The sequence below is a fragment of the Echinops telfairi genome, unplaced genomic scaffold (assembly GCF_000313985.2).
Source record: "Echinops telfairi isolate 266 unplaced genomic scaffold, ASM31398v2 ScPeMD7_7469;HRSCAF=8507_0, whole genome shotgun sequence".
Classification (NCBI taxonomy): domain Eukaryota; kingdom Metazoa; phylum Chordata; class Mammalia; order Afrosoricida; family Tenrecidae; genus Echinops; species Echinops telfairi.
In genome coordinates, this window is record NW_022111372.1 from 29,157,832 (window position 1) to 29,172,600 (window position 14,769).

Sequence of the window (14,769 nt, forward strand, 5' to 3'; positions counted from 1 at the left end):
TTGTGTAAAGCGCATTTGTACATCGTTTCTCAAAACATTTTCTCTCCATTTAAACCCCCGACATTAGGTCCTCATTTTTCCCCTCCCTCCCCGCCCTGAAGATCTTTAAAAGACAAGCAAAACTCATTTTAAAAAATCCATTCGTTTAAATTATAACAAGAGGGATTCCAAAAGTTCATAGATTTCATTATCTTTTCGCGGACATTTTTGGAAGTTTCAGTTCTCAAAAGCAGCAACTGCAGCACATTGAGGGATGGACACTGTTTCATTAAGCAAGGAGGGACGGACACTGTTTCATTAAGCAAGGAGCCCACAGGTGCCCGCGGGCCGCCTTCAAACGCCAGGGTCACCTTGGATGGCTTCGCTGATAAAGCAACATTCCTTCTGGCGCTGGGTCTGGCACTAGGGACCGTGGCCGCTGTGCTGGGCGCCCTGCAGTCCTGCGGCCATAGCCGTCAGGGCAAGTGTTGGCAGGACCAGGCAGTGGACTGTCCCGGGCGTCCCCGCTCATTAAGACGCTTTCTAATCTGAGCTTGGGGGAACCAGGAGATGCACTGGGTCCTTTCCCAAGGCCCCCAGCCTGGGAAGGGGGTTCTCTTGGCGCGTCCTTGCTGGCTCTCTCCTCTCCGCGCACCTCCCGGGTCTGGAAGCACTGTCTCCCGTACCCCCACCGGGTCCTCCCCCCCGCCTCCCACGTCCGGGGTTCGAGTCCCGGCAACGGTGCATCCTGGGGCGCCCCGTCCAGCAAACACGGCCGGCCCCCCAGGAGTCCGAGGCTCCAGTAGCCGCCCCCAAGCCCCTGCTTTAGAGAGATGGAAGGGAGAGCCACGGAGAAAATCGCTGGCGCAGGAGCCAGCACCTCCGGGGAGGTAGAGTTAGGGGTTCTGCCCCTCCCGCAGCCCCAACCCCACACCCGCTTCCCGTGCCGCGCTTCCTGCTGTCCCCCACTCAAACTTCTTCACTGCCCCCACCCAGGCCCCTCCCGGCTTTCCCGTGTCCCCTCCCTACTCCTGGCCCGGCTTCCCGAGTCGCCTCTCGCGCCCCCCGCCCTTGGCGCCCCCTTCTCCAGGCTGTCCCTCCCCAAAGCCTGCCTTTCCCTGTCCCCTAGCGGAGCTTCTCCGGTCCCCTCCCCGCCCCCTCCTCGGGTTCCCGAGTCCCCTCCCCGCCCCCGTGGTAAACCTGGAGCGCAACGCGCGGCTAGGTGCGCGCCCAAGTCCCAGCCAGAAAGGCGCGGTCACAGGCGCTGGCGCCGCGCGAGGAGCGCGGGCTCCCGGCTACCATGAGACCCGCGGCGGCGGCGGGACCCCAGGAGGCGCGCGGCCGCGGCTGTCACTGTCCCGTGGACGGTCGGGAAAGACCACCTCCGCCGCATGGGCCCGAGAGGTGAGGGCGACCCCATGACCCCTTTGGAGAGGCGCGCGACAGTGGTGCAGAGCTCAGCTAGCCGGATGCTCCGGGCGCCCTGAGCCCTGAAGCCAGGCTGAGTCCCCAGCCAGTTCCTTAGAGAGCGCGCCGGGTCGCCTTGCTCCCTATCCAGACGCGCAGTTCTCCGGTGCACGGGCTCGGGCTCGGGAGGTCCCTGGCGGAGAAATGGCCAGCACTTTGCTTCGCAGAAGATCTGGGAAAGCAAGCTAGGAAAAGGGGTCCCCCATGTGCACTGTCACCAAAAAGGTCTTGTCCCTGTTCTGGGAACTTGGCGTTCTCTGTCCCAGAGTACCCGTCCTTTTTTAAGGTCGTAAAGTTGAAGATTTAACTGTTCTCCATTTTGTGATTTGATCTTATCCTCCATTTTTGCCGATTTCCCCGTAACTAGCCATTTAATAGAGGAGCTCTAGTTGCGCGTTGGGCAGCGATCGGAATGGTTGGCAGTTCGAAACCACCAGCTACTCCGCGGGAGAGAGACTGGGCTTTCTACTCCTTGGAAATCCACAGGGGTCGCTATGAGTCAGCATTGACTAGACGGCAGTGAGTTTGTGTGTGGGGTTTTTTTGGGGGGGAGTTGGGAGGTTGAAGGAAATCAAATTAGACGGGGAGATGGGGAGTAGGCAAGGACAGTTAGACCTTCTGAAGGGGCTGGGTAGGTTAGGCAACAGGGGGGGAGGGGGTAAGAAATAGCACCTCTCTTTTATGCACCACAGAACTTTGTAAATCAAGACCTTTCACTACTCCAAGAGGTGCAACTGAGAGCAGCAATGGATTAACAGTAGAGCTGTCCCCACTGCCAGCCACGTGGGCAGTCCTGGCGTGCACAGGGAGAAGAATCCCTGCAGTACTGTGTCCTCTGCAGGGCTCGGATTTGGGACTTATTCTCAAAGCCCAAAGAAGGCCAATAATTTGAAATGTGCCCAGGAGAGAAAAACCATAAGTGTGAAGGGCTATCTGGAGGGTTCTCAGGGGCAGATAGTAGAAATGATCAAAATGATAATTCGTATGAATATAAGTTTAAAGAAACACAGCAAGAAATTCACGGCTGTCTGCCCCTCTCTCCTGCTTGCCACTCTCATGGTCCTTGCCTCCCCAGCTCCATACTCTGGAGACCTTGGCGCCTCACATCGGAAGATACTGGACTGAGGAGACCAGGAAGACAGGTAAGGTGAAGGCTGGGCGTTGTAGGTATCAACCAGTCCAGCCAGAAAGTGGTACAAGCTTTAAAGTCAACGGACTGTGAAAAGGCTTCCTCCACCTACTCGGTCATCCAGTCCAGGAGTGCCTGGGGTCTGGGAGTGGGAGCCTGGGTGATAGAGCTGTTAATCACATCTGAGTCACATCGAGACTGTGTTCCTGCTGGCTTTATTCCTTCTTGGAAAGAAAGAAGCTGCTTCAATGTGAAAATACAAAGGCTTTCTTGCATGTGGGGTTTCATCTGCACATCTGTAGGTAGATGGGCAGAGAGAAGGTTGTGGTGGCCCTCTCCCCTGTTGAGAAGAGCTAAATGCACCATTAGGACTGCCCTGGTGTCACAAGACAAATAAAGCAGAGTCCCGTCTCAGGTGCCCAGAAGGTCTAAGTTAAAAGCCCCACCAGCCGTCTGGCCCTTTCTGAAGCACTCTCGACCGCTGTCCGAAAGCACTTCTGGGAAAATTCGTGTTTTCTGAGCAAATACACTCAAGGCCAGGGCTTTGTGGGGGAAGATTAATGGCCCTCATGATTCTTTTGTTAGTCGACACTAGTAATACAGTTGCTTTCTACTGAAGCCGTGACCTGCTTTCATGGAATTTACCTTCCCTTGGTTAATACCGTTTTAAAAATAAATATATGACTTTCCCAACACAAAGATAATTAATCTGAGTAAAGCCATAAATTTCATTTTTATAACACCTGTAGCATATGGTTTAATATGTTAAGGAAAGTCTAGTGCAGGGAAGCAGACTTTTGCTTTATCTTTGATATTTTGGCTACTGTATCAAATTAATGCAGCCATTGAGAATTTTAATTATGTTGTTATTATGTGTGTGAAGTAAGGAAGCCAATAAAACGTCTATCTAATGAACAAGGGTTTTTTTAGCTTCACTTATTCTACATGCAATATCTAGGTAATGTAAACCATTTGCTTCTTTAGCATTCAAGTTTAAGCTCTGAAACAAGCTTTAAAGGAGCTTGGTGGGGAAAGAGAGAGACGTAAGGAGGGAATAGAGAAATTCACAATGATCCAGTTTTCTTTTCAAGGTAATATATGTGGGACCTATCAGTTATTTGTAAGACTAAAAATAGGATAGCATGCTCTCTAATGTGAGACAGGCTCACCCCCCTCCCCCATTGTGACGACAAGGTTATTTGTGAGAAAAATGACACTGACTTACAGAAAAAAATGTTAGGTAATCTAGCTGCTCATCAGCCTGGCAGACGGAGTGAAGCATGAAGCCCTGATGACTCAGTGGTTACACTGGGCTGTGACCTGAAAGGTCAGTAGTCTGAGATCATCAGCCTTTCCTCAGGAGAAAGATAGGGCTTTGTTGTTGTTGTTGTTATTATACTCTTGTAGAGAGTTAGTCTCCGAAATCCGCAGGGATAGTGCGACCCTGCCGTACAGGGTCCCCATGAGTCGGTATCAGCTCAATGGCAGTGAGTTTGGCTTTTGGTTCTGGGGGAAGAAGATAACCTGGAGCCCTTGTGGCATGGTGGTTATGCTTTGGGCTGCTAACCACCAGGTGAGCAGTTTGAAACCACCAGCCAGCTTAGAGGGATGGGGCATTTGACTCTTGGAAATTCACAGTGGCAGTTCTACCCTGTCTTATTGGGTCACAGCTACTGAGAATTGACTGAATGGCAGTGAGTTATTTGTTTGCTTTAAGGTGAGGAAGGTAGTTTCCCCTAGCTGGTCCCTTGAAGCACAGACATGACCTAGTCAGGTGGCCAGCACTGAGCAAACAACTACAGGCCCCAGCACCTACTTGGAGCCCCCTGAAGGGCAAGGGTCACCCTCCCAGAACTCCCACTCCACACCCCATAGGGAGGAAATGCTTCTTGCTCAACCAAGACCTCTCCCCCACAGAGCAGGAGAATGCCTAGGCTCCAGAGCCCTGTTTATTTCTGAAGAAGTCTCATTATCACTAGGAAGAATGGAGCAAGACCAGAGAGACTGTCTACTGACCTTCACCAGAGCAAAATTAACACAACAGCTAAACTTGAGGAAAGGTCTTCAGGCCCTGTGCCCTGAGCGCTGGCTTCACCCACTTAGTGTGCTCTACTCTCACCCACTTGGTATTCCAGCACCCCTGAGGGGTTGGCTCTCTCCTGTACCTGGGGAAATTGCATTCCTCTCTGGGCCATCTGTTGGCCCTGCCAGGCAGTTGGTTTCCTCAAAGAAGTCATGTCTGTCTGTTCTACGGGGCCTGTGCTCACGTCTTCTAAGCGGCCCACACCTTAGCCTTAACCTGGGAGGGCAAGACCCTTACTGAAGGTCTCTGCTGCGATCTGCTTTCCTGTCCTTCAGAGCAGATACACATAATGTGTCTTAAACACAGTGCTTACACTGGGTGTTGCAAGCAGTTTGCAATTGGCTACTACCCTAAAGGTTGACTGTTCAAATCCACCTAGAGGCTCCAAGGAAGAAAGGACTGGCGATTGGCCTCTGTAAAGATGACAGGCAAGAAAGCACTCTGGAAAAGTTCTGCTGTGTAATACATGTTGTTGCTATTTTCCTTTATAGATATTCCAGTTCCCTTTTGATTATCAAGGTGTGACTATTTAGTTATCTCTGCCCCAGGAAAGGGGTCTTTGGAAAACAATCAAGATACTGGTACCACAAATATTTTTTTAAAATGTTTATGGTGGTGAAATAGATTTAACAAACTATTTGCCACGTCAAATGTATATATATAGACATATATTTGTAGAGTTTTTAAAGTATATTTTAAATATAGACCAAACCAACTGCCATCAAGTCAGTTCTGATTCATACGATCCTTGGGCTGTAAATCTTCCTGGGAGCAGATAGGCTCATCTTTCTCCTGAGGTAGGTTTGAACCTTGGGCCTTGTGGCTAGCAGTGCTTATCCAACCTTGTGGGTGGCTGTGCTTACCTGACAGTTCTCCATACATACATCAATTGTGTCAAGCACATTTGCACATTCATTGCCCTCATCATTCTCAAAACATTTGCTCTCCACTTAAGCCCCTGGCATCAGCTCCTCCCCGCTACCCGCTCCCTCATGAACCCTTGATAATTTCTAAATTATTATTATTTTGTCATGTATTACACTGTCTGATGTCTCCCTTCACCCACCTTTCTGTTGTCCATCCCCCAGGGAGGAGGTTATATGTAGATCCTTGTAATTGGTTCCCCCTTTCCACCCTACCCTCCCGGTATCGCCACTCTCACCAGTGGTCCTGAAGGGATTATCCGCTCTGGATTCCCTGTGTTTCCAGTTCCTATCTGTACCAGTGTACATCCTCTGGTCTAGCCAGATTTGTAAGGTACAATTGGGATCATGATAGTGTGTGTGGGGGGGGAAGAATTTAGGAACTAGAGGAAAGTTGTATGTTTCATCATTGCTAAACTACACTCTGACTCGCTCGTCTCCTCCCCATGACCCTTCCATAAGGGGATGTCCAATTGCCTACAGATGGGCTTTGGGTCTCCACTCCGCACTCCCCCTCATTTGCAATGATTTGATTTTTTTGTTCTTTGATGCCTGATACCTGATCCCTTCGATACCCTATGATTGCACAGGCTGGTGTTCTTCTTCCATGTGGGCTTTGTTGCTTCTGAGCTAGAAGGCCGCTTGTTTACTTTTAAGCATTTAAGACCCCAGACGCTATATCTTTTGATAGCCAGGCACCATCAGCTTTCTTCACCACATTTGCTCATTCACCAGCTTTGTCTTTGGCGATTGTGTTGGGAAGGTGAGCATCATGGAATGCCAGTTTAGTAGAACAAAGTATTCTTGCATGGAGGGAGTACTTGAGAGGAGGCCCAATGTCCATCTGCTACCTTAAACTAAACCTATAAATATATGCACATAAATCTATTTTCCCATCCTCATATATAAATATATTTACATATGTACATGCCTTTATTTAGACCTCTATAAATGCCCTTTACCTCCTAGCTCTTTCCTCTATTTCCTTTGACTTTCTTCTTGTTCCACTATCATTGTTCAGCCTTCATTAGGGTTTCAGTAATTCCTCTCAGTTACATTACCCTTGGTCACACCCTACCAGGCCTCCTACACCCTCCTCACCACCGATTTGGATCACTTGTTGTTCCTTTGTCCCTGATTTCATAGGATAGTTAGGGGTCCCTGGGTGACTCGATTACAATATTAGCTAAAAGGTTGATGGTTCAAACCTAGTCAGAGGTGCCTTGGAGGACAGGCCTGGCAATCTGCTTCCCAAAATCACAGCCGTGGAAACCCTGTGGAGCAGCTCTACTCTGCCCTTGTGGGGTCACCTTGAGTTCGAATTGACTCCGCAGCAACTAATGGCAATAGTTAGGACCTGGCCCTTTAAGAAAGTTCCATTTTCTTTGTGTCTCAACATGGCCTCTTAGTCTCTACCCAAGTTTGTCTTAGTGTCTACCAAGTAGCCTTAAACCCTGTGTCATACCAGGGCTTGCTGAAATGTACTCAAATCCAGTCTTTCCTGTGCTTTCCCAATGCTGTTATTGTTGCTATTAGCTGCTGTCAAGCCAATTCCCAACTCATGGTGACCCCATGCATGACAGAATGAAATGTGGCTGCCTGCTCAGTCCTGCACCATCCCTGTGGTCACTTGGACCATTGAAGCCAGTGGGTTTTCTTTGGAGGGTTTTCAATGAGATTACCAGGCCTTTCTTTCCTGTCAGGAAACTTGGTGGAAATCCATTCAACATTCTTGTTCTGAAACCCATTCAACATTCTTGTTCCATGCCATTGAGGTGATTCTGACTTCCAGAGACTCTAGATGACAAGGGTCCCCAGGAGGTTTTGTAGGCTATAATGTTTACGAGGGCAGAGTGGCAAGTCTGTCCTTCCATGGAGCCGCAGTCAGCAGCCAAGCCCTTCACCACGGTGCCACCAGGGCTCCTTCTCAGCCTCCTAGCAGCATGCAAGCTTCCTCTCAGACAGGTGATGGCTGCTCATGAGGCGTAATCTATACTGAAGGCTGTAGTCTTTGATCTTCATCAGCAAATGCAGCAAGTCCTCTGCTTTCAGCAAGCAAGGCTATATCATTTTTATATGGCAGGTTGTTAGTGAGCCTTCCGCTGATCCGGATGCTGTGTACTTCTTCATATAATCCAGTCTCTCTGATGATTCGCTCAGCACACAGACTGAATAAGTATGGTGAGATGATACAACCCTGATGCACACCTTTCCTGATTCTAAACAGTTCAGTCTCCCCAGTTGTTTGAACAGCTTCCTCTTGATTTATGTATAGGTTCCATATGCGCACAATTACGTTGCTTGCATATTGTACAGTTATTTACATCCATGGGTGTCTCTTTCCCATTAGACTGTAAAATCTCTTACACCAAAGGGCTCCATCATACCTCTCCATTGTTGACCCCTCTCAATGTCCTGGACGTTGAACAGACAGCAGGATTGGGAAGGAGGGCCTGCCTCTAAAATACTGTTCAGACTGTAGAGTCTCTCAAATTGCTACTGTACTGGAAAATGCAGATGACTTACAAATGCTCTTAAAAACTCTTCAGGATGAGTTTTTGGCTGTCTCTGAGTTAGTATGTGTGTGTCTTTACAGATTGAGCCGGGGGGTGACCAACAAACGTTTGGATCGAAGGGAGCCTTTGGGTTCCAGCATCCTGTAAGGTAATGTATGACTTCACAGACAGTTCCCTTGTTTCCAACATAGTCACTCCCTCACTATTTCAATTGAAGATTGGGATGGGTCCTCTTTCTTCATAGCTTTTGTTAATACTTCTCATTACATATAATGCCTTGTGTTAAGTTTAATTTTATGTGAAGTGCATGTGAATATACACTTACTTATTTAGATGTTAACATTTCTATACCTCCCCCAGGATATAAGCTAAGATTTTGTTAAGTATATAAAAAAAAACCAAGCAGGCAAACAAACAAAATCACTTGCTGTTGAGTTGATTCTAATTCATGGACTTCCCATCTGTGTCAGAGTGGAAGTTCAACTCCACCCAGACGCCCTCAGCAGAAAGACCTGGCAATCTTCTGCCAAAGGACTGGCCACATGGACCTTTAAAATCAGATTCCTGTGTACTAATGAAGAAAGGTGGAACTGATGATAATGAAAGAATAAGTCCAGTGCACTGAAGGCATTGGCAATAAAACAAGACTCCAGGAAATAGTGCAATGTCAATTGAGATATTTCAATAAACAGATGCAACACTGGAAATGTTTACTCTTCTATACCAAGAAATTTGGAAGACAGTTATCTGGCCAACTGACTGGTAGAGATCCATATATGTGCCTATTCTAAACATAGAGGATGCTGTAGGAAGAAGAAACTATTGATTTTTATATATTAACCTTGAACCCAGCCAAAGATTAGTTAGAACTAATTTTTCTATTAGTTCTAACAATTTTTTGGTCAGGTCTTTGGGGTTTTCTATGAATAGAATCATATCACCTACAATAGAGGCAGTTCTATTTCCTTGCCAGGTTGGATGCCTTTGATTCCTTGTTGTTGTCTAACCGCTCTGGCAGAGACTTCCAGCACAATGTTGAATAAGAGTGGTGTTCATGGATAGGAAGACACCCAGTGCATGTACATTTCTTCGTTTTAGTCCAGTGACAGACATGTTCGGGATCATTACATACCTGTTGCTGATTCTCATATGCCTTGCACTGAAATTACCATACTCTCTGCTGCCACCCCTGGGTGGTACAAATGTTAGCACACTTGGCTGTAACTGAAAAGTTTGAGTGAGGTTTGAGCCTACCCAGAGGCACCCTGGAAGAAAGGGCTCGTGATCTATCCCCCCACCCCTATCCCACCTCCACCCAAATTATCCACTGGCAACTCTCTGGAGCAGTTTTACTCTGATGCACACGAGGGGACCATGAATCGAATCCACTCACTAGCCGCTGGCTGTCTGCTGTCACCACACTATGGGTCTCCTAATCCAGGTTGTCTTAGAAGTCTGATGAGCTTTAATAAAATGCCAAGATGCTAATTTCTTGAGAGTGTTTTTGAAACAGGAGGTTTTCCTAAGCTCTCTGATATCCATGATTGTCAGTATTACTCATTACTGGTCACTCAGGAAACTATAAATACAGAGGCCTGAAGGGCACCACAGAGACTCGGAGTCGTGTGTTCTGGGGATAAGCATCTGGATCTTTAAGGGCTCTCCAGGTGACCCTCTCATTCCCCAGGGTGGGCACCACCACCCTACTTCATCCCCTATAAATGTTCAGTTGCACCCCTTGCTCCTAGATTGGCCACAGCAGCAGACACAGTTCCCTGAATTTTGATTGGTTGAGAATGTAGGTGAGCTGCAGTCACATAACTGTGCATTATAAATTGAGTATATAATTTTAGTGTATATGTAGTTTTTGATCTACCTTGTGAAAATGGAAACCATCAAGCAGGCACAAAGGTAGAGAGGACTCTAATGAGCCGTGGACCCATCCTCCAGCCTCATTCATTCTTTTGATCAACGTTCTTTTGATCTTCCTCCCCACCGCACAAGCTGTGGGGCTTTTTTTCTGTCGCTGTTAAGGGTATGTTACAACATATCACAGATATCATGCCAATTCATTTGTAAATACTTCAGCATATGTGCCATTTTTCCCTCTTTCTATTGTGGTGTAAATATTTATAAAACATATGCCCTCTCAATCATTTCTACATCTACAGTTATGTGCCATTGATTGTGTTTTTCAACTTGTGCAACTGTTCTCATCGTCCTTTCTAAATCATTCCACCAGCAGTCCCATACAGTCGCTTCTCTCTCAGCACACGCTCTCCCTCTCCTCCTCCCTGCACCCCGGGGAGCCACTAATACCCTATGGGATCTCTATATCGTACAGAGAGGTCGTATTTTTATCTATTATCTTTGTAGAGATTTCCTATCATTTTGTACACATGATATCATTGTGTTAGGCTGGGATGGCAGTGATACCCATAAATGTATGAGAAAGAACTTTCTATCAAGGAGGCAGCCCAGCCCGGTCCAATTCAAGTCCATGGGGTCAGTGCTAGCTAGAACCCTCTTCAGACTCACAGAGATGCAGGTCAAGTGATGCTGTAGAAAGGGGAAGTAAGAAGCAGGGAGATCACGGGCCGGCAGGTGTGTGCAGAGTCCAGTGGACCCAAGGTGGGTGGGAACATGGCAGGGTGCCAGCAGCTCCCTGGGTTCACGGCCCACACGTGGCCACCCCTGAAGACAGACACAGAATCCAAGCAAGGACTAAGAGCGAAGGGGCAGAGAGAGGGACGTTTTCACTGAGACGCTTCCTACATTGTTTATGGAGGGCACTGTGCTCTCCCCTTCCCCTTTCTAGAAGCAGGATATGAAATTCAGCTTTATGAATAAGTAGCTATCAATCAATAAACTTTCTGACTTCCTCAGAATACCACAGGGGACATGCAAATGAGCAAGTGAGTGAAAAGTACAGAGATAAGAGATCATGGTGAAGAGGGGGCAGGATATTTTAAATGCTTTCTATGTCTAGCTAGAATCTTAAATTCCACAAAGTCTGGAATTTGAGGGCTGTACAATTCACATACTTAAATGTCCATCCACCCCCACCTTTTTAAAAACAAGGTTTAACAAATAGCCAAGGTTCTATCTTGATGGAGCCAGGCACCTACTCCGATAGCCTCTCTAGGTCAATGTTTTAGAGTTAAATTTATTTCATAGCCCAAAGGGTTACCACATTTCTCATCCTGTGGTGGGAAGAATGTATGGGGGAGCAGAAAGTAGCACCCTCCTTAAATCTAACTCACTGACATCAAGTGCATTCCAGATCCCTGCAACCAGAGAGAGCCTCTCTGGGGTTCTGGGGCTATCAATCTTATGGGAGCAGAAAGCCTATCTTTCTCCGTCAGAGACAGGAGTCAGTTTGAACTGCTGACCTTGAGGTTAGCCATCCAACTCATCTCCCACTATGCCACCAGGGCTCCTTACATTCTCCAAGATGAACGAGGTTCAGTGATAGGATTTTCACCTTCCAGACAGGAGACCCACATGACATTTGTGGCCAACGCACCTTGTGCACAGTGACCACCCATCTGTTGGTGGAGGCCTGGGTGCTGATATGAAGCTGAACGGGATTCAGTGGGGCTCCCTCACTAAGAAGGACTAAGAAGAAAGGCCCAACAAGTTCCTTCAGAAGATAAACCAATGTCAACCCCGACAGCACAACTGGTCATGGCAGTGGTGCAGGGCTAGGCATAATTTACTCAGTTGTACACAGGGTCGCCTTGAGTCAGGTGCTGACTCGACAGGCAATCTGAGATGAGTCCGATCTTCCATTTGATCCTACGGAGCCTCTTAATCTCAGAACGCAAATGGTTTCCATTTCCTTTGACCTTAATTGAAGTATATCCCCCCACCCCACCATCAGTGTACAGTGATTGGTTCATTCAGATGATGGTCCATTCATTTCTAAGCTCGAGTGGAGTTTATTATCAGGTCCCGGGAACAAGGTGACTATTCATGTTCTGGTAATTTGAAAAGAAAAAGGGAAAGAAAACAAAACAACACACACACTGTATGCAGTGAGGATGAAATCAAAGTGTTAGCAGGTTCTCGGGAGAAAGATCTCCTAGGAGTTTGGGACAGAGTTCAAGTTCATTAATGGCATATCTGTTTCTTAACTATTAGACTTTACTTGCCCATCTCAAAGCGTCAAGAATATCTTCAGAGCTCCGGGGAGAAAGTGCTGGCCAGTTTCCCAGTGCAAGCCACCATTCACTTCTACAATGATGCATCTGATTCAGAAGATGACGGAGAAGGAGAGGAAGAGATCCAGCCCCCTGGCCTTCAGTGCCAAGAGGCAGAAGGCCCTGAGGGAAGAGGTCCAGGGAGCAAGTGCAGAGAGCACTTGATGCACCAAGAAGGGAGATGCCATGGGAGCAGAGGCCTCTGTAGGAAAGGTCTGCCCCCCCATGCTGACCATTCAGGGAATGTTGTGCACTCCTCACCCAAATAAATCAGGTCCCTCTCCCAAGCCAGCTCTGCTCTGGCACTCATCACCATGTCCTCTTGGGGACAACCCAGCCAGGACTCTCTGGAATCTTCTGTCGGGCTTACAGGGGGCGGGGCCGCTTTGGCAGCCTCTGGTCAGCGTTCCAGGCACGAGTGAAAGAACCTAGAGCACCCTTCTCTTCTCCTGTTGACCGTTCCCCGGGCACTCACAGTACACCCAAGAAAGGCTTAGAGGACCAAGAGGAGGTTTGGGTCAACATGGACTGTCGTCAGGCAGGGCCCACTTCAAGGCACACTGGGAGTTGATGCTCAGATGATCAAATTACAGATGATTTCTCTGTAGATTAAAAACTAAGGGGACCTGGTAGCTCACTGGGTAAGTAAGCACTCTTGGCTGTTAACTGAAAAGTCAGTGATCTGAACCCACCAGCTACTTTGTACTCTCACTGGATCGGGCACCCATGATTTAGCGCTTTGTCTACAGTATTTGCTTTTGTACAAATGATTTACGTATTGTCCTAGAGTTGATGTGGTCCTTGAGTGGCAGTCTGAAAACAAACAAATAAACAATCATGAGGGGGGAAAACTTCCTTGGAGGTTTTGTCCATAAGAGTAATAGAAATAAAAAGGCATGGGATTTAGAGGGACCAGTTCCAGATAAAAATTCGCATGCTTATTGTGTGTGATACCACTGTGAGTCTTGGTGTGGAAAGAGGAGACATTGAACTCTTCATAATTGGTGACTGCTTTGGCCTTGTTACTTGACTAAACCTGTTTTCAATGAAAGTGCCTAACATAAAACTATTTTTGGAGCTTTCCTACTTTGATAACTTTGATAAAATACATGTATTCCTCCAAGTTTCCTGACTTAACGCTTACATATGGTTGCCTTTTTGTATATACATAGCACATTATGTAGGTTGCTACTGGAAATAAATATTTTGGAATGGAAAAACTCTGACAAACACCTCTTTTAAAAAAATGTAATTAACTATGCTTTAAAGTCTTTTTTCAACTGTAGAGAGTTGTTATACTTAATGCTTTTATTTAAGTTGAATTTTAAAAATTGCATTTTTTATAATGCAAAAGGTACAAACACAAGAGAACAAAATAGCTTATAATCTCAAATCTCAAATAGCCTATTAATATTGTTTTAAAAAATAGGAGTATGACTTAGTTCTCTAGTGCTGCTATAACACAAATACCATAGCCAACAGACATTCATATTCTCATAAGCCTTCTTAAACCTTTTCTATGCAAGAATGCTGAAAAGCGCTGCCAGAAACATCTCAGACTCAGTCTGTGTGTGATTTTGAATTCGGTTTTGGTTATTGTGTATTCAGAAAGCTTTTACTGTTGCCGAATTTTTTAAGACATTCCCCCCCCTCCCCACTGAATTAGGTGACTCCACATAAGGTCATCACAGCTAGTTTTGGTTTTTATTTTTATCGGTAAATTGGTTTTGCTGGGAAAAACATAAGCCCTGTGGAAATCAGCACAGCAGAATTACCTTACCTTCAGAGGGTGGCTATTGCCCAGTCTCCAGGTCACCATTAAGAGACCCCGGAAGAACCCAAATCTAGCCTGCCGTCTTCTGGCACTAGCCACAGTGCCACAGTTTGAGATAGGGTTTTTTAAAAGATCCATAACCATCAGTCTATCCCAACTCGTGATAGTTCTTCCTTCAAATCAGGTCCACTCAACTCAACTCGCCGCCATCAAGTCCATCTGGCTCAGAGTGACCCTAGAGGGCAGCGGTTCTCAACCTGTGGGTCGCGACCCCTTGAGGGTCGAACGACCCTTTCACAGGGGTTGCCTGATTCATAATGGTAGCAAAATTACAGTTATGCCACCAGGCCTGGAGGACAATATCCCTGCTCTGAACAGCCTGTGGACAGAGTGGACAATATGGCTGATCCCACCACGAGACACGCCATCCCTTGATAGCCCCGGCTCTAAGGGGGACAACGCTGGAGACTCAGTGTCGGGACTGGCCCAGATGGACCCTGAGACACCGAGGCAAACCACAAAAAGCGTGCAGCAGAGCAACTATGGGAGCAGAGCAGAGAGCCCCCGAGGGAGTACAAAGGACAGACTCTGGGGTCAGAGCATGGTACCTCATCGGTCCTGACTGAAGGACACGCCTAGAGATAAAAAATCAGACCTTGATCTATTTACAGGTTTTTCTTTCTGCTTAAAATTTTT

At 47.1% G+C, this 14,769-nt stretch overlaps 1 protein-coding gene across 1 annotated transcript in view; it reads left to right on the forward strand.

Annotated features, from left to right (window-relative positions):
- Nucleotides 1-1,279: 1,279 nt before the first annotated feature.
- RIPPLY3 (ripply transcriptional repressor 3) overlaps nt 1,280-14,769 on the forward strand; it is a 21,620-nt gene continuing 8,130 nt past the window's right edge. The window contains exons 1-4 of the mRNA XM_030888666.1: nt 1,280-1,383; nt 2,522-2,588; nt 8,178-8,245; nt 12,241-12,434. Coding sequence (XP_030744526.1) covers nt 1,280-1,383; nt 2,522-2,588; nt 8,178-8,245; nt 12,241-12,434 — 433 coding nt within the window. The remainder of the gene's footprint in view (nt 1,384-2,521; nt 2,589-8,177; nt 8,246-12,240; nt 12,435-14,769) is intronic.